Here is a 25,536-nt window from a genome sequence, read left to right as displayed (position 1 = left end):
AGGTGATGACTTCACCTTGTTCCATAAATCAATTGCCCTTGGTATCTTAGAAGAACAAAGCACATATTTCCTAATTGATTTCTTTACTGTTCCTCTCAGAAATTAAGAATTTTCCTTAAAATGAAGAATTAAGCCTATTAAACTTAAGGTTTTTATAATTTTATGAAACTAAATGATCACCAAAATTAAATACTGTAAACTGAGCAGAAATAACTTTAACTTACTTCTACCGGGTTCATGTATGTAAAATAAACTGAAATATCTTTGCCCCAGAAGTATTCTAGGATTTAGGTACCTAATACAACTATTTTTCTTTCACGATGCAAGGATATTAACACAGTCAAACTGAAAGGGTACAAACTTCAAATGATAAAACACTATCTAGCTGTTAGTATTCGATGTCCACACAATTTAGATTTTATTTAGTGAAGTGGTAAGAGAGTGTGTGTATGGAAAAGGCAGATAAAATAAGGAATGTAAAGGATGACCACAATAGAGAACCAAAAAAGGAAAATCTGACCTATCCTACATAGAAATAACTGGATGAATGAAACAATGAATACAAATCCTTCAATAAAAGGTAAATACAAGTATATGAATCTCAACTGAGGCCAATAAAGACCTTTAAATAATCCAATATCTGGTGCCTATACAAAGGCCTATAGGAAATGAATTGGTGATCTCAGTTCAGATATCCTGGAGGTCTTACTATGTGAGTGTACAGTACTGAGGTAACATGTACAAAATAAAAACTGATTCCATTTCAGATACAGGCAGACAGCAATAAGATTACTGTTTTCACAAGATATCTGAAATGGTTCAAAATTGCTAAAAAATTCTTCTATTTCCAGAAACAAATATTAAATAACACCCATTATGCCTAAAATACACTTACATTAAAAACACTTTATACTAAAACTTATTTACTTTGTGGGATTTTTTTTCCTTTTAGTATACTATAAATTCTGAGGTCTTAACCTTCTAGAATTTTTCTTTTTTAATTTTATAAAGAAATACCCTGATGATAGCAAAGGGAAGGTTAAAGGAAATCCTTAAACCATCTACTTCGTATAATATATGTCATTATTAATCTCCAAATACAAAATTGTTATATTCAAATTATATTAATATTAAACAGGTTTATCAACAGTAAATAATTATTAAACCAAAGGAAATGTTTAAAAAACATACTCAAGGTAAATAGCATTACTTCTTAGTAGTAACTACTTTAGAAAAATACAGTTTTTTTTAATTTTTAAGAATCCTGCTACTTGAAGAAAAATACAATTTAAATTAAAAATCCTACAACATAAACCAGACTAAATTAGCTGGTTTGTATGTTTGGCTTTGTTTTAAAATAAGCCAATATACATACTATATGTGCTTTGTATATATTATTTTTTCTTAAAAACAAAAATTTTTCAAGAATTTGGTAATTCATCTCATTAAGATCCTGACCTAATTATCTGAGTTTTACATTTTAGAACTCACAAATTCCACTTACCACATATTTTACAGCACTTATAAACTGGTTGTGGAAAAGTAGATGCTGTGTTTCATCTTCTGGATTTGAAGCCGTGTAAAGCATTCCACAAACATTACAGGAAACTGCCCCAAATCTTTTTTGTCCTGCATCCTATTCATAAAAAACAAACAAAAGGTTTTTTTCCTCCCAAAAGAATTATTCCACAACATCAGCCTCTAAGGATATAATGTGAAGATAAAGTGAGAACTGTTTATAATGAATAACATTCAGCATTAATTACAAAAATTAAGATATTAATCTCTGCAATCTGTACATAATTTTAAGAAATGTTTTCATTTTAGTAACCTGATCATTTGTCCCACAGCATATAACAACAATTTAAAGGAACTGAGAGATATCTATAACATTACATGCTTAATCCTAAAGCCCCAAATAGTGAATACTTCACAAGACAGAATATATATTTCATACTTGCAATAATTATACTGCTAGAGTCTAGAGAAAATAATTTTTAGGACTCCATTTAATATCTTTTTTCTTTTTGAGACAGAGTCTCTCTCTGTTGCCCGGGCTAGAGCGCCATGGCATCAGCCTAGCTCACAGCAACCTCAAACTCCTGGGCTCAAGCAATCCTTCTGCCTCAGCCTTCTGAGTAGCTGGGGACTACAGGCATGCACCACCATGCCCGGCTGATTTTTTCTATATATTTTTAGTTGGCCAATTAATTTCTTTCTATTTGTTTTTTTAGTAGAGACGGGGTCTCGCTCTTGCTCAGACTGTTTTCAAACTCCTCACCTTGAGCGAGCAATCCGCCCACTTGGGTCTCCCAGAATGCTAGATTACAGGCGTGAGCCACCATGCCCAGCCTCTACCCATTAAACTCTTGATTCTCCTCTTTCCCCCTGCCTTTGGCAACCACCATTCTGCTTTCTGTCTCTGAATTTGACTACTCTAGGTACCTCATATAAGTAGAGTCATATAGTATGAGACTTGCTGTGACTAGCTTATTTCACCTAGCATAATGTCTTCAAGGTTCATCCATGCTGCCTGGCATGTGTCAGAATTTCCTTCCTTTTAAAGGCTGAATAATATTCCATCATATGTATACCATATTTTGTTTTTCCATTTATCTGTCAATGGACACTTAGCTTATTTCCACCTTTTGGCTATTATGAATAATGAACATGGGTGTACACATATCTCTTTGAACAGGCAGTTTTCATAGCAATGAGAAAGCATTTCTGCCTTAGTTTCCTAATAAATGGGAAATAACAGTAGTACCTGTCTCATACTTTTCCTATAAGGCTTAACTTAGTTTTAACATGAATACAGATCACATAATAATGCTTTCAAAAAGAATTAGCCAGTTCCATACACCTCACTATGTTAGGGGGAAAAAAGGATTATCAGTATCATCATTAACATCATCATTGTCTTGATCAGCACTAGCCAACAGATATGTAATCTACAAATGTAACTTAAAATTTTCTATTAGTCATGTTAAAGAATGCAAGAAGAAACAGGTGAAATTAATTTTAATATTTTACTTAACAAAACCCATTTCAACATGTATTCCATATAACAAACCTATTAGATACCATATTTTGTACTAGTCTTTGAAATGTAGCATGTACTAGTCTTTGAAATGTAGTATGTATTGTTTACACTTACAGCATATTTCAATTCCAATGAGCCACATTTCAAGTGCTCAACAGCCACCTGTGGCTACCATATCGAACAATGCAGCTCTAGATTCTATTTATTTAATCCTGATTCAATATCACACTGATTTGACAACAGAAACATTATTAAACAAAATAAAACAAGTCACCTCTCACTATTCCTTCAAAAAAATTTCTAGACAATTCTTGCAAAGTTATTCTCTGATATTAAAGTTAGAATCCATTGAGAGGCCGAGGTGAAAGGATTGCTTGAGGCCAGGAGTTCAAGACCAGCCTGAGCAAGAGTGAAATCCTATCTTTACAAAAAAACAGAAAAATTAGCCAGGCGTGGTGGTGCACACCTGTAGTCCCAGCCAGGAGGCTGAGGCAGGAAGATCACTTGAGCCCAGGAGTTTGAGGTTGCAGTGAGCTGTGATGATGCCACTGCACTCTAGCCTGGAAGACAGAGTAAGACCCTGTATCAAAAAAAAAAAAAGTCCATTGCCCAGTCTCAAAAAATCCTATTGACTGGAACTACATTAAATGTCCTTATTATTTTGGTTACCTTCATTTTATAATTGCCTTCACTTATGCAAATTATATTTTTAATCAAAGTATTAATATCTCCCTCTCTTTTCCATTTTGTCACCAAACTGGAGAGAATTTATGCTCTATTTCAAATTTACTATTGGTTTTGCATAAACTGTAATTTTAAAATTATAATATATACTACAATATAGATACTTAAAATCCTTTTATGTATTATGCTCATGCTATTTTAAAATTTAAATCAACTACTGAGGCCAGGCATGCTGTAATCCTAGCACTCTGGAAGGCCGAGGTGGGAGAATCGCTCAAGGTCAGGAGTTCAAAACAAGCCTGAGCAAGAGCAAGACCCCGTCTCTACTTAAAAAAAAAATAGAAAGAAATTAATTGGCCAACTAAAAATACATAGAAAAAATTAGCTGGGTATGGTGGCGCATGCCTGTAGTCCCAGCTACTCAGGAGGCTGAGACAGTAGGATTGATTAACCCCAGGAGTTTGAGGTTGCTGTGAGCTAAGCTGATGCCACGGCACTCTAGCCTGGGCAACAGTGTGAGACTCTGTCTCAACAAAAAAACAAAAAATAAATAAATAAATCAACTACTAAAAGAAGGCAGTGATCAAATGATGTGTCTAAGAAAGTAACAGATGTGAAATAAAGTGTCACAATTTGTAATATATAAAACTAGAAGTAAGAAAACTGAATTATTATTTGTTACAGGATGGACTCACTATTTGAGTAGGGGATTTGTGATACCAGGAATATTTTCCATAATGAAAATTTATGATGACAAAAAGTCTCTAGGAATAAATTTATTCTTTAATACCTTGCATAAATGGGACACTGCTATGATTTTAACATGGTTTGGTTTGTCCTCACCAAAACTCATGTTGAAATATGATCTCCAATGTGGCAGTGTTAGGAGGTGGAGCCTAGTGGGAGATGTTTGGGGTATGGAGACGGATCCTAATGTCCTCTAAAGCTCTGCTCTCCCACTGAGGTGAGTTCTCTCAGGAATGGATTACTTCCCAAGACAGCAAATGTTAAAAACAATCTGGCTTCCTTGGTTTCTCTCTCTTGCTTCCTCCAGAAGGGAAATGAGCTACTTGTCTCTTCCTACATGAGTTTGCTCCCCACCTTCCGCTTTCATCCATGAGTTGAAGGGGCTTGAGGTCCTCATCAGTGCAGATGCAAATCCCAGCCCTTGGAACCATGAGCTAAATAAACTTCTTTTCTATATAAATTACCCAGTCTCAGGCATTCTGTTATAGCAACACAAAACAAACTAACAGATGCTTTTAACACTTCACCAAAAAAGTCACACTGTATACTTACTATGATCAACTGTTTTTCATCACCTTTCTCTGCTTCTTTTAGTTTCAAGTCCTTTGGAATTGTTATCTCCAAATGGGAATTACACTTAGGCCAAGAATGATTTGGTGGTGTCTCCCTTAAAAAAAAAAAAACACAAACCACACACACACAAACAAAACCTATTAAATATTACAGATCGATATCATTACAAATCACTGGAGGGAAAAAATAACTTATTTTTTACACAACACTGACAAATTCCAATTTCAAGGGGTTAAAAAAACAGTAAAACTATTAACTTTCAATAAACAAAAAATTACAACACCTACTATAGTCTCAGTATGTTTTCAGTTTCAAAGTGTTAGCCATCTGAGTCACTCCAGTTTGTCCTAAATATTGTTTGTTGGTAATCCAAATGGCAAAATAAGTCAGATTGATCTAATTCTGACATTAGAAAGAAAACAGGCAGGGTGCACTGGCTCATGCCTGTAATCCCAGCACATTGGGAGTTTAAGGTGAAAGGATCGCTGGAAGCCAGGAATTCAAGACCAGGCTAGCAAATCCAGCAAGACTCCATCACTACGAAGAATAGAAAAATTAGCGAGGCATGGTGGTATACACCTATAGTCCAGCTACTGGGAAGGCTGAGGCAGGAGGACTGCTCCAGTCCAGGAGTTTGAGACTGCAGTGAGCTATGATGACACCACTGCACTCTACACTGAGGGTGACAGAGATCCAGTCTCAAAAAAAGGGGGGGGGGCTCAAGAAAGAAAACAAAAAGCTTTTAATCTATTTAGAACACTCCTACATGTTGATAATACCCAGTATTTCTAGAAGTGTGAGGGAAAAAGCATTCTCAACATGGCTGCTGAGAGTAGAAACCGGCACAAACACTTTGGAGGGAAAGCTATGAATTTATCCTTGAAATACAGTCACAAAATTGGGCAAAGATATATGTGTTTATTATAGCACTTCCTTTGGGTTTTTTGGAGGGATAGAAATAAACTAGAAACATCCAAAATGTTCATAAAGTGGAGAACAGTTAAATAAACCATGTAACAGACACAATGAAATCTAATACAAAATTTAAAAGAATAAGGTGGTAAAAAAGATGGCCACAGTACATTAAAAAAAAAAAAGCTATTAAACACTATGTACAAGCATTAAAAAATTATAATAAAAAGAGAATTTGTAAGTTGAAACTTGTAAGTATAAAATCCTTAAGTGCTAAAATTTAATTAATACCTTACCTGTTATCACTGCTCTTAAATGTTTGGTTATTGAGTATACTGTGCTGTTTGGGAGCTGAACCTGTAATTTAATCAAGAAGATAGGTTATGCATTAAGTTTTGTATTAGCTCTCTATCTAATGGATGAAATCATTATACATAAAGAAAAAAACTTTCCATGCACTAAATGCTTTATTTGTTAACAAAGACCATTTGATAAAATTAGAGCCCCCTTCGCAGATATATTACTCTTCAGAGAAGAGGCAGAAAGGCTGTCCCACACTTGAACTTAAGAGATGCAAAGAGGCCATGCTGCGGTGGCTCGCGCCTGTAATCCTAGCACTCTGGGAGGCTAAGACGGGTGGACTGCTCGAGGTCAGGAGTTCGAAACCAGCCTGAGCAAGAGCGAGACCCCGTCTCTACTATAAATAGAAATTAATTGGCCAACTGATATATATATAAAAAATTAGCCGGGTATGGTGGCGCATGCCTGTAGTCCCAGCTACTTGGGAGGCTGAGGCAGAAGGATTGCTCAAGCCCAGGAGTTTGAGGAAGCTGTGAGCTAGGCTGATGCCACGGCACTCACTCTAGCCTGGACAACAAAGCGAGACTCTGTCTCAAAAAAAAAAAAAACAACTAAAAAAAGAGTTGCAAAGAGATCTCATGGTAGATTAAGTTTACCTCTAATTTTACCAACAATTACTAGCACTTAATAATAAAAAAAATTGTTTCAATACCTGGATAATTATATAACTTCTAAATGGAAATTAATGAAAACATTTCCGTGTTAAAAAATTGTGGTCTCGGCCAGGTGAGGTGGCTCACGCCTGTAATCCTAGCACTCTGGGAGGCCGAGGGGGGCGGATTGCTCCAGCTCAGGAGTTCAAAACCAGCCTGAGCAAGAGAGAGACCCTGTCTCTACTATAAATAGAAAGAAATTAATTGGCCAACTAAAATATATAGAAAACAATTAGCCGGGCATGGTGGCGCATGCCTGTAGTCCCAGCTACTCGGGAGGCTGAGGCAGCAGGATTGCTTGAGTCCAGGAGTTTGAGGTTGCTGTGAGCTAGGCTGATGCCACGGCACTCCCTCTAGCCTGGGCAACAAAGCGAGACTCTGTCTCAAAAAAAAAAAAAAAAAAAATTGTGGTCTCTTGGGCCATGTGCAATGGCTCACGCCTGTAATCCTAGCACTCTCAAGAGACCAAGGTGGGAAGATCACTTGAGCTCAGGAGTTTCAGACCAGCCTGAGCAAGAAAGAGACCCTGACTCTACTAAAAACTAGAAAAAGTTTGCTGGGTGTGGTGGCTCGCGCCTGTAGTCCCAGCTATTCGGGAGGCTAAAGCGAAAGAAATGCTTGAGCCCAGGAGTTGTAGGTTGCAGTGAGCTATGATGATGACACCACTGCACACTAGCCAGGGTGACAGAGAGACGTTGCTCTTTAAAAAAATAAAAAAGTCTCTGGAATTTTAAACACATTAATACATAAATACAATAATCGATCCATTTTATATTCTAATGAATAAATACATTTCTCTTTTTTTGAGACAGAGTCTTGCTTTGTTGCCCAGGCTAGAGTGAATGCCATGGCGTCAGCCTAGTTCACAGCAACCTCAAACTCCTGGGTTCAAGCAATCCTGCTGCCTCAGCCTCCCGAGTAGCTGGGACTACAGGCATGCACCACCATGCCTGGCTAATTTTTTCTATATATATTAGTTGGCCAATTAATTTCTTTCTATTTATAGTAGAGATGGGGTCTCGCTCTTGCTTAGGCTGGTTTTGAACTCCTAACCTCGAGCAATCTGCCCACCTAGGCCTCCCAGTGCATTTCTCATATTTTATTTCCCCTTCCCCCAATAAGAGAAAAAGTTAAATGATTAATGGTGATTATCTGACCTCCATATTTTGCTCTGAGTACAATTCTCCCTTAGCAGAGAGAAATAGTAAGGAACTAGAAATTTCTTTCCTATATCTGGTACCCCATCTGATACAGGTGAGCAAATCTCCATAAAACAGTTCAAATAATATATTGTAAAAAAATGTTGACAATGTTACAAACATAAAGCTTTTGTATGGTATAGTGGACAATTTGCAGCATTTATTAAATTCTTAATTCAGACAAAGAATCATTGAGATGGTGAACTGAGTAACTGAGGATTAAAGGTAACAACCTGAAGTAGTAAAGTACAAATAGTAAAGTACATGAGAAATAAACTGCTACCATTACCTTAAGCAATTCATTAAGGAATACTTCTCCAGAGAGTCACAAACAAAATGACAGATTTAAAAACAAAAGAGCTTTTGATAGAGTCAAAAAGTACTAGTTAGATACCTTAAACAAACCAATCAACAGAAGGAAATCTGAAAGAATGGGTGACATTCATGATTATCACACATTTGAAAAACCCTAGCAATGGTTAAGAAGGTTTTATTTAGCAGTACTACTGGGTATATGATAGTGTTTTCTGTAATACTGACAAAAATGTCACTGAACACTGTGAAATCCAGTATTTTCAAAGTATTACCTGGAAATTTACTCTCCTCTGTATCGATTTTTGCTTGACTGAGTAGAGTTGAAACAGAACTAGTATTTTCCACTGGATTGCCTCCCAGCTTGGATTCCAAACATAGGCTGAAATTCTGAACACATATAATTCAAAATTTTCATCAACTTTGGGTCTTAACCAAACACACTTTGAGTAAATTTTAGCATATATATAAAAGTTAAGATACTTTATATTTGCAATAATTCAAACAGACATGCATTAAATAAATCTCTCCGTGATCTTGCCACAAGCTACCCCCTCAGCATTAGTGCCCATTATTCCCCTTCAAGCTAAATTTAAAAACAAGCTGTGTACAATGGCTTACACCTGTGTCCCTCCTACTCAGAAGACTGAGGTGGGAAAGGACTGCTTGAACCTGGAAGTTCAAAGCCAGCTTGGGAAACATATCAAGACCCTGTCTCAAAAAAATTAAAATAAAATAAACACCTCTCCCATGGACATAATCCATAGCAGCCTGGCTCTATATCTTTTATCGTAAGAGTTCTAGCTACCTGTCTAAATTGTACCATCCAATATGGCAGTCACTGCCACATCTGATACATATAACTAGTGAACACTTAAAATGTGGTATGATTGGCTGGGCACGGTGGCTCACACCTGTAATCCTAGCACTCTGGGAGACCGAGGCGGTGGATCGCTCAAGGTCAGGAGTTCAAAACAAGCCTGAGCAAGAGCGAGACCCCGTCTCTACTATAAATAGAAAGAAATTAATTGGGCAACTAATATATATAGAAAAAATCAGCCGGGCATGGTGGCGCATGCCTGTAGTCCCAGCTACTCGGGAGGTGGAGGCAGTAGGATTGCTTGAGCCCAGGAGTTTGAGGTTGCCGTGAGCTAGGCTGATGCCATGGCATTCACTCTAGCCTGGGCAACAAGATGAGACTCTGTCTCAAAAAAAAAAAAAAAAAAAAAAGTGGTATGATTTGAGATGTGCTATAAGCATAAATCACATACCAGATTTTGAAAACCTAAGCACATACAAAAAGAGAGTAAAATATGTCATTAATAATTTTTAAGCCAGGCACAGTGGCTCATGCCTGTAATCCTAGCACTTTGGGAGGCAGGAGGACTGTTTGTGGCCAGGAATTTGAGACCAGCCTGAACAACAGCAAGACCCTCGTCTGTACAAACAAAATAGAAAAATTAGCAAGGCATGGTGGCATGTGCTTGTAGTCCCAGCTACTTGGGAGGCTGAGGCAAGAGGACTGCTTGAGTCCAGGAGTTTGAAGCTGCAGTGAACTATGACAACACACTGCACTCTAGCCAGGGCAACAGAGCAAGACCCTGTCTCAAAAAAATTAAATAAAACAATTTTAAGAACTGATTATATGTTGAAATGATAGTACTTTTATCAAATAAGTTAAAATAAAATTTATTCTAATTAATTTTACCAGTTTATTTTTACTCTATTAATGTGGCTACCAGATAATTTAAAATTATACCTGTGGCTCACACTGTACTTCTACTGGATAGTGCTCATCTAGAATACCTTTCCCCCTGTATAAATTCAACTTATTACTCAAATATTAACTTCCTTCATGAAGCCTTCCCCAATCTTCCCTAATTATCCCTCATCTACTTTGTCTATATGTCTTTCATGTCCTTATCATTTCCTATTCTGAATCAGCTATTTGTGTCTAACTTACCTATAAGTCTTAAGAGCAAGAACCATGTCAAACTTACCTTTTTATTCCCAAAAACCCCTAATTCAGAACCTTGTCAAAGCAGATACTCAATTAGTAACTACTAAAATAAAATACTCCAAACACGATGAACAGTGGCTATCTCAGGGAAACAGAAATGAGGAAGGAAACAATTTTGTGTAAACATCTGTAATGCAACTGTTACAATGAACATGTCACTTTTGTGAACATTATATTTTGAAAAAATAAACATTTTTGTCATTGAAAAACAAAGCAGAAAAATTAAAGACAAGAGCAACATGTTACTAATTACTCTAATCACCACTAACCAGAAGTTAGTAAGTTTTTCAGGTTTTTTTTTGAGACAGAGCTCTATTGCCTGGGATAGAGTGCCAAGGCATCAACCTAGCTCATAGCAACCTCAAAGTCCTGGGCTCAAGTGACGCTCTTGCCTCAGCCTGAGTAGCTAGTAGCTGGGACTGCAAGGCAAGTGCCACCACACCCAGCTAATTTTTCTATTTTTTGTAGAGCCGGGATCTCACTCTTGCTCAGGTTGGTCTCAAACTTCTGACCCCAAGGGATCCTCCCACCTTGGCCTCTCAGAGTGCTAGGATTACAGGCATGAGCCACCTCGCCTGGCCAAAAAGTTAGTAAGTTATTGGTTTGAAAAACAATCATAAAATAATTGAGCTTTAAAATTTGTAAGGTCAGAATAATTTAAATTCACCCCAAAGAATTCAGGGAAGTTCTACCAGATACTTAGCCTTATTAACTATCATCTTTTCTCAGTAATGCCGAGGGTGACACCATATAATCAAAAGAGCAAAATTACAGGTGGCTATAGGAAAAGTTTTCAGTGATATAAAAGTTGTAGTTATGGAAGTAGGGTTATTTTTGCTTTTGTTTTTTGCATTCTCCTACTTCCCCCCAAGTATAAGTCTGGCTGAGCTTTACAGCTAGCCAATCTCAGTTTAAATCCTGGCTCCATCACTTAACTGTCACTCGGGAAAGTTACTTTAATCTCTAAACTTCACTTTCCTGTCCTGTAATATGTGAATAATAATGGAACTTACAGTGTTGATTGTAATTACTTATATTAAGAGTCAGTGTTCAGGCCGGGAGCGGTGGCTCACGCCTGTAATCCTAGCACTCTGGAAGGCCAAGGCGGGTGGATTGCTCGAGGTCAGGAGTTTAAAACCAGCTTGAGCAAGAGTGAGACCCCATCTCTACTATAAATAGAAAGAAATTAATTGGCCAACTAATAGATATAGAAAAAAAATTAGCCGGGCATGGTGGCGCATGCCTGTAGTCCCTGCTACTCGGGAGGCTGAGGCAGGAGGATCGCTTGAGCCTAGGAGTTTGAGGTTGCTGTGAGCTAGGATGACACCACGGCACTCACTCTAGCCTGGGCAACAAGTGAGACTCTGTCTCAAAAAAAAAAAAGAGTCAGTGTTCATTTAACAAAAGCTATTATGATTGTTAAACTAAGATATCCTCACTTATTAGTATTTATGGAGTAAAGAAAAATCTCTTAATGACTACTGCAATGTAAATTACTTAAAGGCAGGAAATATATCTTCTGTAACCCTAACACAGCAGCATCATGGACACAGCAGGCACTCAAATATTTCTTGAACTGATATGGTCAACACCACATTTTCTGATCACTCTGTGATAGTGATCACATTGCTGATATTAGTGATAAAAACTGGAAATCACCTGAAAGTCTTTGATAAAAGAAAGATAAATTTGTGATATATTCCTTTACGGTTATTAAAATGCCCATGTATCAGTAAGAGTCAAATATAATCTTGACTGCACAAAACTAAGCTACAAAAATTTTATATAGGCCGGGCGCGGTGGCTCACGCCTGTAATCCTAGCTCTCTGGGAGGCCGAGGCGGGCGGATTGCTCGAGGTCAGGAGTTCGAAACCAGCCTGAGCAAGAGCGAGACCCCGTCTCTACTATAAATAGAAAGAAACTAATTGGCCAACTAATATATATAGAAAAAATTAGCCGGGCATGGTGGCGCATGCCTGTAGTCCCAGCTACTTGGGAGGCTGAAACAGAAGGATCGCTTGAGCCCAGGAGTTTGAGGTTGCTGTGAGCTAGGCTGACGCCACGGCACTCACTCTAGCCTGGGCAACAAAGTGAGACTCTGTCTCAAAAAAAAAAAAAAAAAAAAAAAAAAAAAAATTTTATATATAATGTTATCATTTATATAAAAATTTGAAACACAAACAATATTAAGTATTCTTTATGAATTTATATACACATAACACATAAAATCGTAAAAATAAAAAAGATCCACACCAACTCCAGGAGCATATTTAACCCTGGGGAGAAGGATGGTGAATGGAATAAAGAGGGAGGTACAGTCTTCAATCATATCGCAATGTACTTTTCTTAAAAGACCTGAAATGATTCAACAAAATGTTAACTTTTGTCAAATCTTAGTGGCTGACACATGAGAGTAATATAAATCTCAGCTATACTCTAAATGTTTGAAATAGTAAAGAATTTCAAAACATAAATAAAATTCTTAACACAGCAACAAGTTTCACAGGACTGTTTCTTAGAACGTTCCACAAAAGGGCTGCATACATCCAAATCACCTTTCAGTAACAGCAATATTATAATAGAAATTATATGCTATAAATAAACATCTCTATTCTAGTATAGTTTAGTCCAAAAGAATTAGATTTCATATCCTTCAATATATTTCCCATAACTGTCTGCCTTTTGAGTTTTGAAATGCATTTATATAAAGCAAGGAATCAGAAGATACACTCCCCAGCTACACGTGGAGAAACAATCCTAAACAAAAAGTCACCCATCGGCCAGGCGCAGTGGCTCACACCTGTAATTCTAGCACTCTGGGAGGCTGAGGCGGGTGGATTTCTCCAGGTCAGGAGTTCGAAACCAGCCTGAGCAAGAATGAGACCTTGTCTCTACTATAAATAGAAAGAAATTAATTGGCCAACTAATATATATAGAAAAAATTAGCCAGGCATGGTGGCACATGCCTGTAGTCCCAGCTACTTGGGAGGCTGAGGCAGCAGGATCCTTTGAGCCCAGGAGTTTGAGGTTGCTGTGAGCTAGGCTGACGCCATGCCACTCACTCTAGCCTGGGCATCAAAGCGAGACTCTGTCTCAAAAACAAAAAAATCATCATCCCGTCTCTGCAAGAGGCCACAACGTATTAACTCGAACTACCACTCACTACTTACTTCTAATTACTACCACTGACTATTTGGTAAAATCTCTCTGAATAATTATCTTTCAATTGATGCTTTCATTCCTATTTATATAGAAAATAAAATCTAAGAGTACCATATGGTGTCTCTGTTCCATTTAAGTTCATTTTGATTTTCAGCCCAGAAGAACAGACACTGATCTACTTTCACAGCTTCTGGAATAAAGCCAGACTCTTTTTTTTTTTTTTTTTTTACCAAAGCACAACTGTTCTATAAGCCAGACTCTTAACTCATTCAAATTTGCTCCTATACCAAAATTTTCTAAAGAGAACTTTAAATCACTCTCAAAATTCAACTTTCGGCCAGGCGCGGTGGCTGTAATCCTAGCACTCTGGGAGGCAGAGGCGGGAGGACTGCTTCAGCTCAGGAGTTTGATACCAGCCTGAACAAGAACGAGACCCCGTCTCTACTAAAAATAGAAAGAAATTATCTGGACAATTAAAAATATGTATAGAAAAAATTAGCCGGGCATGGTGGTGCATGCCTGTAGTCCCAGCTACTCAGGAGGCTGAGGCAGAAGGATTGCTTGAGCCCAGAAGTTTGAGGTTGCTGTGAGCTAGGCTGACGCCATGGCACTCTAGCCCAGGGAAACAAAGCGAGACTCTGTCTCAAAAAAAAAACTCAACTTCCTTCTCTATTCTTGATACTTTTTTTGTTCAAATGATTTTCTAATGTTCAGAGTATGTTGTTGTAAAAAGAATCTAGGGTAAGAATTAGAACAACTGAATTCTAATCCTATCTGTGCCACCAAACATGAGACCTAAGTCACATTTTGCTCTCAGTTTTCTCATTATACAATTAAATAATTAATACAAATTTATGAGTTTTATCTGTATTAGAGTTCCAAGGTTTTATGCGTATAAAATTTCTGCTTATTGGTGTTATATGTTGATATTCTATATATGATTTACTTTAGAAAGAAAGGGGTTCAGCTGTTTTTTTAAAGTATGAAACTACTTTCTCAGATAATCACTATCTTCCAGATATAAGAATCTGATTTTCAATTTACTTTTCCATTTCAAAAACTCTTGGCCACTACAATTTTATTCTTAGACTGAAGACATAATTATTTATACCGCTCAGATATTTTATTTGCCAACTATTCAAAATGGCCACACAAGTCACCCCTTTACATATGTTTAACTTTTCAACTTTATCAGATGGAAAAAAAAGGTTGGTTAGGCCAGTTGAAATTAATTTTAATATCTTGGTTGGAAATGGGCCCAAGTTTAAGTTCTAGATTTTAATCATTAAGAAACATATTTTCAGCCGGGCGCGGTGGCTCACGCCTGTAATCCTAGCTCTTGGGAGGCCGAGGCGGGCGGATTGCTCAAGGTCAGGAGTTCAAAACCAGCCTGAGCAAGAGCGAGACCCCGCCTCTACTATAAATAGAAAGAAATTAATTGGCCAACTGATATATATATATATAAAAAAATTAGCCGGGCATGGTGGCGCATGCCTGTAGTCCCAGCTACTCGGGAGGCTGAGGCAGAAGGATCGCTCGAGCCCAGGAGTTTGAGGTTGCTGTGAGCTAGGCTGACGCCACGGCACTCACTCTAGCCTGGACAACAAAGCGAGACTCTGTCAAAAAAAAAAAAAAAAAAAAAAAGAAGAAACATATTTTCTGTTGTTATAATAAATAGAAAAAATTATCAGTGTGCTAAATTTAAAAGAAAAGTTGGAATTCAACAGATTTATGCTGGTTTATGTTTGTTTATGTTTTATGTTTATACATAAAAAAAATGAACAGTGAAAATGAGGAAACATCTAACTAAATGTGAACCATCTAAAGTTGTCACTAAATTTTATCACTACAAGATTGGGTTAATAAAATTCTTCCTGACAATAGGATTCTTCCTGACAACATAACAGTCTTACAAACTGTTGACTCTTCAACCTCTTATGACTTAAATCTTAAACTAAAATATGTTGTATATACATTTCTTATTAGAAAGTACTCGGGGACCTCTACTGTACATAATAAAAATGGATTACCTTATCTGGTGTTGCTGATTCAAAAGAATGTTTCATCTGATTATCCAATGGTGGGTCAGGAGCAGCTTTTATCTGATTATCCAAATGACAATTTTCAGGAGTCCTTTTTGTAGTTTTTTTAACTTCAACTGTAACATCATTAATTTTAACTTCTTCAGAATATCTTTCTTTTGTTTTTTCCTGCTGGCATTCTATATTTCTATCATGTGGTTTTATTCCTAAAAATGTACTCTGTGTCACTGGATGATTCATTTCTAAAGCTGGTGGTACAAAACTAGTTCGTAACAAGCCCAATTTAGGGGAAACTTGAGAATCCAACTTATTTTGCTGCACAGAATTAAATTTTGAGAGTTTAATTTTAGTCCAGTTGGAGTTCTTCTTAGTTGCACTGTTTATTCCATTTAGTACACACTTCACAGGCTTTGTTTTTCTACTGGGGAAGAAACGATTACACTGCACATCCTGATTCGTTTCCTTCTGATGAAGTATTTGTCTCTCAACATTGGTCTCTTCCAATTTTATTTCTGTAGGTTTCTCCTCCTTTACACTCTCCATCTGTAAAGATTCTTTTTTTACCTCTACAGTATCTGACTCAATTTCACCAGCAATTTCTTCACAGAGCTGGAGAATACTACCTCGTTTGCTCTTTCCTTCTTGCTCCAGCTCATTGTCTACACTTTTTTCAGGCACTGATGGCTGTGGACTTTTTTGGGATTCTGCACTAGTATTCACTTGTATATGAACTGACTTCATCTCACTCTTTTTTGAGAGCACTGAAATAGCCACTTTTGATCTTTTTATCTCAGAAGTTACAGGCACAGGTTTTATTTCCTCTTTTCTAGTAGTGTTCTGAAAACACTTTTCAGATCCTTGTATGCTTTGAGAACTACAAGTATAAGCTGTCTGATGTTCTAGTTTTCGTTTTTTCCCTTTGGGGGAATTTATTACTTCATTAATTACAAGATTTTCATCCTCTTTAGAGTCAGACTTTATTTCCGGTACTTTTCTTTTCACATGTTTTTGACTTGTTTTAACTGTATTAGATTTACTTTGAGTATTGCTACAGTGCTCTTTTCTTATTGGTGGTAAACTCTGTTTAACTTGACCCTGAATTTCTCTACTGCGCAAAGACCTTGAAACATCTGTTAATTGTTGCAGTCTTTGTGATCTCCGGTTAAGTTGTTCATTTGCTTTAATGGTTTCATGCACTAATTTTTTCTGAGATAATGCCTTCTTTTTTGTAGATTCTTGCTGTGCATGTTCCTTCACAGTCACCGTATTTTTATTAATGGATTGAGTGGCTTTACCATTGGATGCTGCCTTTGCTGACCTTGTACTCATGCGTATTCCCAATTCAGGCTGATTTATTTTACTTTCACTGGAAGATTTAACGAGTGATTTTACAGTTTCCTTTGGACCTGATTTTTTTGCTAGATTCTTTTGAGAACTTTGAATTTCTGTTTCTAAATTCTTATCTTCACTTTTTTTAGTAACTTTGGAGGAATTTTCTTTTGATTTCTCCTGAATGGACATCATTCCTGAGTAATGTCTTCCTTTTCTGAGTAGTTTTTAAGAGGACTTTCGTGTCCTGATAGGTGCAAACACTGAATAGCTACTAGTATTACTAATGAGGAGCAGGTCTTAAAAAATCAACTTTAACCGATGCTGATAAACATTTTCAACAAAAATACTACTTTGCTTAAAGTAAGATTTCTGTCATTCCTAGGACATGAGAAAAGCTGGCATGAATGCTTAAAGATATTTGCTTTACTTTGGACAAGGCAATAGAAACTTGAGGAAAAATTAATTCTAATTCAATATTTTTACAAGTTTTTTTATGAAAACAAATTTAATTCAGATTCAATCTGTTAATGTTTAAATTAATTTTGGTTTCAGGCCTAGCCCTATTACTGGAGGAGTTACTTACCACTGACCTGTCTGTTTTGATAAAATTTTTGAAAACATTTTTCTTCTGAAGTCCACAGTTACTGGACTTTGATTCATTTGAAACATGTCTTACAGCTAACAGGTTTCTTTCCTTGTTTGCTGAGTCTGTTGGTTTGCCGTTCTTATCTAACTTCCTTCGTTTAATAAAATATTCTAATATAGATTTCCTTTTGTGCTGCCATTTCTGAAAAATTAAAAAATAAAAATTAAATTTTGTACAATCCACGAAACATGGCAATGCTAATACTACACAGAAATTACTTTGAGTTAAATAAAGTCAAACTCCACCTTTTGAAATAGTCAGTACACTTAAGGCTAACAGAATGAAGTATCCCAACTACATTCCTATGAATTATCAATAACCTGTCTTATACAAGCATAGAATCATTGAAAATCAATTTATGACATGAAGTTTACTTACAGTTCTTTTCCCACAAAACAGAACTGATGTTTCAGCCACCATAACTCATGAAAATTTGACAAAACCATTCCTTATGATATGCTCTTAACACATTATACAGCACCTAAAAGAAAAAGTACTTTTTTAAATGTTTAAAAGGACAAAGGAGAGACATAATCATCCATTCACCTCTCATCAAACATAACATTCCAAAATTTTGCCCTGACCTATCATTAATTATTTCTTCAGAGCTCACTTTACACAGAGCACTTAATGTTAGTATTTCTAATTTGCAGTAAACTATAGTACAAGCATCCTATGTGCTAGTACTTACCCATTTTATATTGTAGAAAAAAGTTTTAAAATACAAAAAACGGTTCATAGTATAAGCATCAAATAGGTTAAACTGATAAAGTAAAATCCTATTCTGGGGAAAAAATAGTGCACATAAATATATATACACAAAAAAAGACTGACATATAGTTAGAGAAGGCAGACTTAAACACTTACATTTATCTCTATTACCATTCAAATCCTACTTAAAAAAAGCAATAGAGGGCTTAACACCAAACAAGATGAAACCATAAACCCAAAGGATAAAGAACAAGAGAGTAATAGGCCAGGTACAGTGGCTCATGCCTAAATCTCAGCACAAGGCTGAGACAGGAGTATCACTTGAGCCCAGGAGTTTGAGACTAGTCTGAGCAACCTAGAGAGATCCCGTATTTACAAAAAATAAAAAATAAAAATTAGCTGGGCCTGGTAGCATACACCTGTAGTCCTAGCTACACAAGAGGCTCAGGCAAGAAGATCGCTTAAGCCCAGGAGTTCAAGGGTACAGCAAGCTATGATGATACCACTGCACTCTAGCCTGGTGACAGAGGCAGACCCTGTCTCAAAAAAAAAAAAAAAAGGTAGGGGGGGAGGCAGAGGCGGGCAGATTGCTCAAGGTCAGGAGTTTGAAACCAGCCTGAGCAAGAGCGAGACCCCATCTCTACCATAAACAGAAAGAAATTAATTGGCCAACTAATATATATAGAAAAAATTAGCTGGGCATGGTGGTGCATGCCTGTATTCCCAGCTACTGGGGAGGCTGAGGCAGCAGGATTGCTTGAGCCCAGGAGTTTGAGGTAGGCTAATGCCACGGCACTCACTCTAGCCTGAGCAACAAAGCAAGACTCTATCTCAAAAAAAAAAAAAAAAAAAAGATTAATATGGCAAATAGGAGAAACAAGATAAGAAAATTAGAGGACCATCCATGAAGCACTCACAGGCCAATAACTAGAATTTTAGAAAATAGAGGAAAAGCACGAGGGGGGGGATGGGATTATGAATTCAAGGAATTTTCCTAGAGCTAAAAGACATGAGTTTCCAGATTAAAAGGATCAAGAGCATCTAGTAAAATGTAAGAAGACTTTTTTAAGTATATGGTGAATGGCCGAGCATGGTGGCTGATGCCTGTAATCCTAACCCTCTTGGAGGCCGAAGCAGGAGGATCCCTCAAGGTCAGGAGTTCAAAACCAGCCTGAGCAAGAGCGAGACCCCGTCTCTACTAAAAATAGAAAGAAATTACTTGGCCAAATAAAAATATATAGAAAAAATTAGCCAGGCATGGTGGCGCATGCCTGTAGTCCCAGCTACTCGGGAGGCAGAGGTAGGATTGCTTGAGCCCAGGAATTTGAGGTTGCTGTACGCTAGGCTGACGGCACAGCACTCTAGCTCGGGCAAAAAGAGTGAGACTCTGCCTCAAAAGAAAAAACAAAAAAGGATAAAAGGATGACCCTCAAACTTCTAGAGGGGAAAAAGTCTCGACCACATACAGATAATTAAGAATCAGTATTACAACAAAACTCTCAAGAGCAACACTATAAGCAAGATAACAGGAAAATCCTTCAAAATGCTGAAGAAAAACTATGTCCCAAGTAGAATTAAATGCCCAAACAATTAAGTGTGGAGTCTAGAGTTTACTGTATTTTCAGGTATTTAGGGTGTCAAAAGCTTACCTCTCACACATCTTCCACTAGGAATTACTAGAGAACATGTACAACAAAATAAACACGTTAAATTGAATTAGGATCTTCAAAGAGAAGAGAGTGCAGAAGCCAAACAAAAACCAAGAAATACTACAGGTATGTCCTTCCTGAGGTTAATATGAATAAATATAAGCACAAATAAGATAACTTAAAAATTTTTTTAAAGAATTGCTATTGATAATATAGACAGACAGCCACTCTTATTTCTCTAGTCATTCCGATAAAGGGCATGAGCTGACAGTTAAAGGATTGAGGATATTTTCAAATTTATCTCACTCTGTTGCCTGGACTAGAGTCTGTGGCATCAGCCTGGCTCACAGCAACTTAATCATATAGGCCAACTAATATATATATAGAAAAAATTAGCCGGGCATGGTGGCGCATGCCTGTAGTCCCAGCTACTCGGGTGGCTGAGGCAAAAGGATTGCTTGAGCCCAGGAGTTTGAGGTTGCTGTGAGCTAGGCTGATGCCACAGCACTCACCCTAGCTTGGGCAACAAAGCGAGATTCTGTCTCAAAAAAAAAAACAAAAAACAAAAAAAAACAACACATTTAGCTGCAATTATTAACAATTTAGTTCCAACAAATCAACTAACAGATTAATTAAACAAAACAGAGACCCAAAACAGGCCTAATGCATGAAGGGACTTAGTACATATAAAGGTGGTATTAATTTCATTAATTTCAAATTAATGAAAAAAGATTACTCAACAACTGCTGTTAAGACAACTGGGTAACCATCTGGGTAACCTATGAGTAAGACAATGTCCCAAAAAAAAATTAATCATTAAAATAATGTTAAAAACAGATTAAAGTATTGAAGAATTTTAATATTTACTTTCAGAGTGAAAATGGCCTTTCAAGCCTTATCCCAAAATTCAGAAGCCAAGTTTGAAAGACAAAACTGGGGGGAAAATACTGAAAATAAATAGTAAAAGCTAATCACTATAATAGATTTACAGGGAAAAAACTATACATGGTTGGTGTGATAAAAACAGAATATAAATTGGAACCAAAACAAAATACCATATTTCACCTATCAGACTGGCCAAAGATCAAGAAGTTATCTTGGCAAAGGTTTGTATCAGATACTCTCACATTACTGTAGGTGACTCAATGTCTATGTAGGACACTTTGGAAATATCTATCAAAATTATATATGGTAATTTTCAAACAATTCCACTTCCAGGACTTTATATTACAGCTATACTTGCACAACTACACAAACACATATGTACCTACAAAATTAACTGCAACAATGTATCAATAAAGATTGAATTCCCTCTTGGATTCTAAGTACTTATAAGTTTGTAAAATAAGAAAAAAAAAGAATAAAAGTTAAATAATAAAATTTTAAATATATAAAAAAATAAAAAATAAAAAGATTGAATTCCCCCTAACAAACAACTATCACTGTGACCCTATTGATATAATTGATGATACATTCATGCAAAAGAATACCATGCCATCATGTCAAAGTAGAGCTGAGAGTCAACTCAATTTCAGGCAAAATTCCCATAGGCTTTCTGCTGGGCTTGGTGGCTCACACCAGTAATCCCAGTATATTGGAAGGCCAAGGCAAGAGGACTGTTTGAGGCCAGGAGTTCAAGACCAGTCTGGGGAACATAGCAAGATCTCATCTCTACAAAAGATTAAAAAACCAGCCAGGCCTGGTGGCATGCACCTGTAGTCCTAACTACTCAGAAAACAGGAAGGCTCAGGCAGAGGATCCCTTGAGCTCAGGAGTTCGAAGTTACAGTGAACTGTGATCATGCCAACTGCACTCCAGCCTAGATAACAGAGCAAGAGCCTATCCCTTTAAAAACAAAATAAAACAAAACAGGCCGGTCGAGGTGGCTCACACCTGTAATCCTAGCACTCTGGGAGGCCGAGGCGGGCGGATTGCTCGAGGTCAGGAGTTCAAAACCAGCCTGAGCAAGACCCCGTCTCTACTATAAATAGAAAGAAATTAATTGACCAACTAAAAATATATACAAAAAAAAAAAAAAATTAGCTGGGCATGGTGGCACATGCCTGTAGTCCCAGCTACCCGGGAGGCTGAGACAGGAGGATCGCCTGAGCTCAGGAGATTGAGGTTGCTGTGAGCTAGGCTGATGCCATGGCACTCATTCTAGCCTGGGCAACAAAGTGAGACTCTGTCTCAAAAAAAAAAAATAAATAAAAAAATAAAACAAAACAAAAAAACCCCATAGGCTTTTTATACATAAATTCAGAAACTGAAAGCCTGTTCTTTTGGGGTTTTTTTCGTTTGTTTCTAAAGTTTTATTAAAATTAATTAATCTTTAGCATTAATAGTACACTAATACAAAAGTAAAATTGACTTTTCTTTTTTGAAAGCCTGTTTTTAAAACTTATACGGAAATGCAAATAGTGTATAATGAACAGCCAAAACATTTTTTTTTAAAGTTGAAAAACTGACACTATCTGATTTCAGGACTTATTTTAAAAGCTACAGTAATCAAGACAGTATAATACTGACAATAGGACATAGAGATCTGTGGAACAGAATAGAGAATCCAGAAATAGACATACACATTTATGGTCAATTAATTTTTAACAAAAGTGCCAGGCAAGTCAACAGTAAAGAAACTCTTCTCAACAAATGGTGCTAGAACTACTACATATCCAAATAGACAAAAGACGAACAAAAACCCTTACTTCAAACCACCCACAAAAATAACTTGAGATTAATCACAGACTAAATGAAAATGATGAAACTTCTAGAAGAAAACAAAAGTGAAAATCTTTGAGATTCTGAGGCAGACAATGTTTTCTAAGGCAGGAATTGTAGTTATTGCACACATGTCCACATAAAGACTTACTCTAAATCTTCAAAGCAGCTTTATGCACAATAACCAAAATCTGATAACAATCCAGAAGTCAGGTAAATGGATAAAAAAATGTAGTGTATCAATACAACAGGAAGCCACTCAACAATCAAAAGGAACAAACTGCTTAAACAATATGGACAAACCTCACAAACATTATGCCGAGTGAAAAAGCTAGACACAAGAATATATACTGTATGATTCCACTTTTTATGAAATTCTAGAAAAAGCAAACTTATTTACAGTGACAATTTATAGGAAAGTGAACTATCGGACCAAGTGCTAGGAGCGTAAGAAACGGTTACTTTTCACTATATATCCACTTAAGTGTTTTATTATGTAGATATATAACCTTGTCAAAAATCAAAATGGGCGAGGCGTGGTGGCTCACGCCTGTAATCCTAGCACTCTGGGAAGCCGAGCCGGGCGGATTGCTCAAGGTCAGGAGTTCAAAACCAGCCTGAGCAAGACCCTGTCTCTACTATAAAAATAGAAAGAAATTAATTGGCCAACTAATATATAAAATTAGCCGGGCATGGTGGCGCGTGCCTGTAGTCCCAGCTACTCGAGAGGCTGAGGCAGGAGGATTGCTTGAGCCCAGGAGTTTGAGGTTGCTGTGAGCTAGGCTGACGCAACAGCACTCACTCTAGCCTGGGCAACAAAGCGAGACTCTGTATCAATTAATCAATCAATCAATCAATCAATCAATAAATAAATAAAAAATGTAGGTTACATTTCCCTGAAAATAAGAAGCATTTCTGGCACAATGACTAAATCATCTTGGAAGATATTAAATTATAAAAATATAAGCCATTTACCTTAGGGAAATGGAAATCACATACACCTTCTTCTTTAAGCTAATTGATGATGCTTATAATGAACGATACTTCTAATTATTACCTGTAGGTGTAGGTTAATCTTAAAAACAAACAAAAGAGTTCTATAAACTGGGGAAAAAATATAAGAACACAAAAACAGCACTGTCTGTTAACTGATACATTAAAATAACAAGCTAGGCCGGGCACAGTGGCTCACGCCTGTAATCCTAGCACTCTGGGAGGCAGAGATGGATGGATCGCTTGAGCTCAGGAGTTCGAAACCAACCAGACCAAGAGCCAGAACCCGTTCTCTACTAAAAATAGAAAGAAATTAGCTGAACAACTAAAAATATATAGAAAAAATCAGCCAGGCATGGTGGTGCATGCCTGTAGTCTCAGCTACTCGGGAGGCTGAGGCAGAAGGATTGCTTGAGCCCAGGAGTTTGAAGTTGCTGTGAGCTAGCCTGATAGCACAGCACTCTAGCTGGGGCAACAGAGTGAGACTCTGTCTCAAACAAAAATAAATAAATAACATAACATAAGCTAAGCTAGACTAAAAAATGGCCTAATGATGATTTTTCACTATTATACAGAAAACATTACATAACTACAATATGGTCATCATCTCAATCTTATACCATATAATCAATTTGGTTTTTCTTCAAAAATAATCACTACCTCCTACCCTAACCCCTACTTCCAGGAAAAGGTACACTTTCCTTCCCAAATGATGCTGGGTTTGGCCACATGCCTTATTTTGGCCTCGTTGTAGACAAGGTATACGCACTTCCCTGATCCCACAGCCTTGGTCACCTGACTTGATTTGGCCAACAGGATGTCATTATGTGGATATTCAGTTGTCCCAGCACCGTTTGTTTAAAAAGACTATTCTTTACCCATTAAATTGTCATGGCACCCTCATCAAAAATAAATTGTCGGCCCGGCGCGGTGGCTCACGCCTGTAATCCTAGCACTCTGGGAGGCCGAGGCGGGCGGATTGCTCAAGGTCAGGAGTTCAAAACCAGCCTGAGCGAGACCCCGTCTCTACCATAAAAATAGAAAGAAATTAATTGGCCAACTAATATATATAATATAAAAATCAGCTGGGCATGGTGGCTCGTGCCTGTAGTCCCAGCTACTCGGGAGGCTGAGGCAGGAGGATCACTTGAGCCCAGGAGTTTGAGGTTGCTGTGAGCTAGGCTGATGCCACGGCACTCACTCTAGCCTAGGCAAGAAAGCAAGACTCTGTCTCAAAAAAAATAAATAAATAAAAAATAAATTGTCAATATTTCTGGACTCTTTTTTTCTTTAGTAGTTTTTTTTTTTTTTTTTTTTGTGAGACAGAGTCTTGCTTTGTTGCCCAGGCTAGAGTGAGTGCCGTGGCATCAACCTAGCTCACAGCAACCTCAAACTCCTGGGCTCAAGCGATCCTACTGCCTCAGCATCCTGAGTAGCTGGGACTACAGGCATGTGCCATCATGCCCGGCTAATTTTATATATATATATATATATCAGTTGGCCAATTAATTTCTTTCTATTTATAGTAGAGACGGGGTCTCGCTCTTGCTCAGGCTGGTTTTGAACTCCTGACCTCGAGCAATCCGCCCACCTCGGCCTCCCAGAGAGCTAGGATTACAGGCGTGAGCCACCACGTCCGGCCAATTTCTGGACTCTTAATTCTGTTGCAATCATCTTTATGAGCTTCTGACAGTACCACACAATCTTGATAACTGTAGTTTTTTAATGAAGAAGTATAAGTCCCCTAATTTTCTTACTCTTTTTCCTTTTTCAAGAT

General features: G+C 37.2%; 1 protein-coding gene across 6 annotated transcripts in view; it reads right to left on the bottom strand.

Moving 5' to 3' along the window:
• Positions 1-25,536, bottom strand: part of ESCO1 (establishment of sister chromatid cohesion N-acetyltransferase 1) — a 78,473-nt gene that overhangs the window by 36,148 nt on the left and 16,789 nt on the right. For 5 of the 6 annotated variants that reach the window (XR_012912800.1, XR_012912799.1, XM_012745987.2 and 2 more), the window contains exons 2-7: positions 18,064-18,166; positions 15,696-17,826; positions 8,759-8,873; positions 6,256-6,316; positions 5,027-5,141; positions 1,505-1,636 (exon numbers count right to left, since the gene is read on the bottom strand). Coding sequence is in view for 4 of the 6 variants with exons in the window: in XM_012745987.2 (XP_012601441.2) it covers positions 1,505-1,636; positions 5,027-5,141; positions 6,256-6,316; positions 8,759-8,873; positions 15,696-17,231 (1,959 nt within the window). In the remaining 2 variants the exon portion in view is untranslated. Of the gene's footprint in view, positions 1-1,504; positions 1,637-5,026; positions 5,142-6,255; positions 6,317-8,758; positions 8,874-15,695; positions 17,827-18,063; positions 18,167-20,045; positions 20,073-25,536 lie in introns of all 6 variants that reach the window. The other variant, XM_075993606.1, reaches the window with a different exon arrangement.

The sequence above is a fragment of the Microcebus murinus genome, chromosome 17 (genome assembly GCF_040939455.1).
Source record: "Microcebus murinus isolate Inina chromosome 17, M.murinus_Inina_mat1.0, whole genome shotgun sequence".
Classification (NCBI taxonomy): domain Eukaryota; kingdom Metazoa; phylum Chordata; class Mammalia; order Primates; family Cheirogaleidae; genus Microcebus; species Microcebus murinus.
Note: the sequence above shows the minus strand (reverse complement) of the source record. Positions and strands in the feature narration are given on the sequence as shown.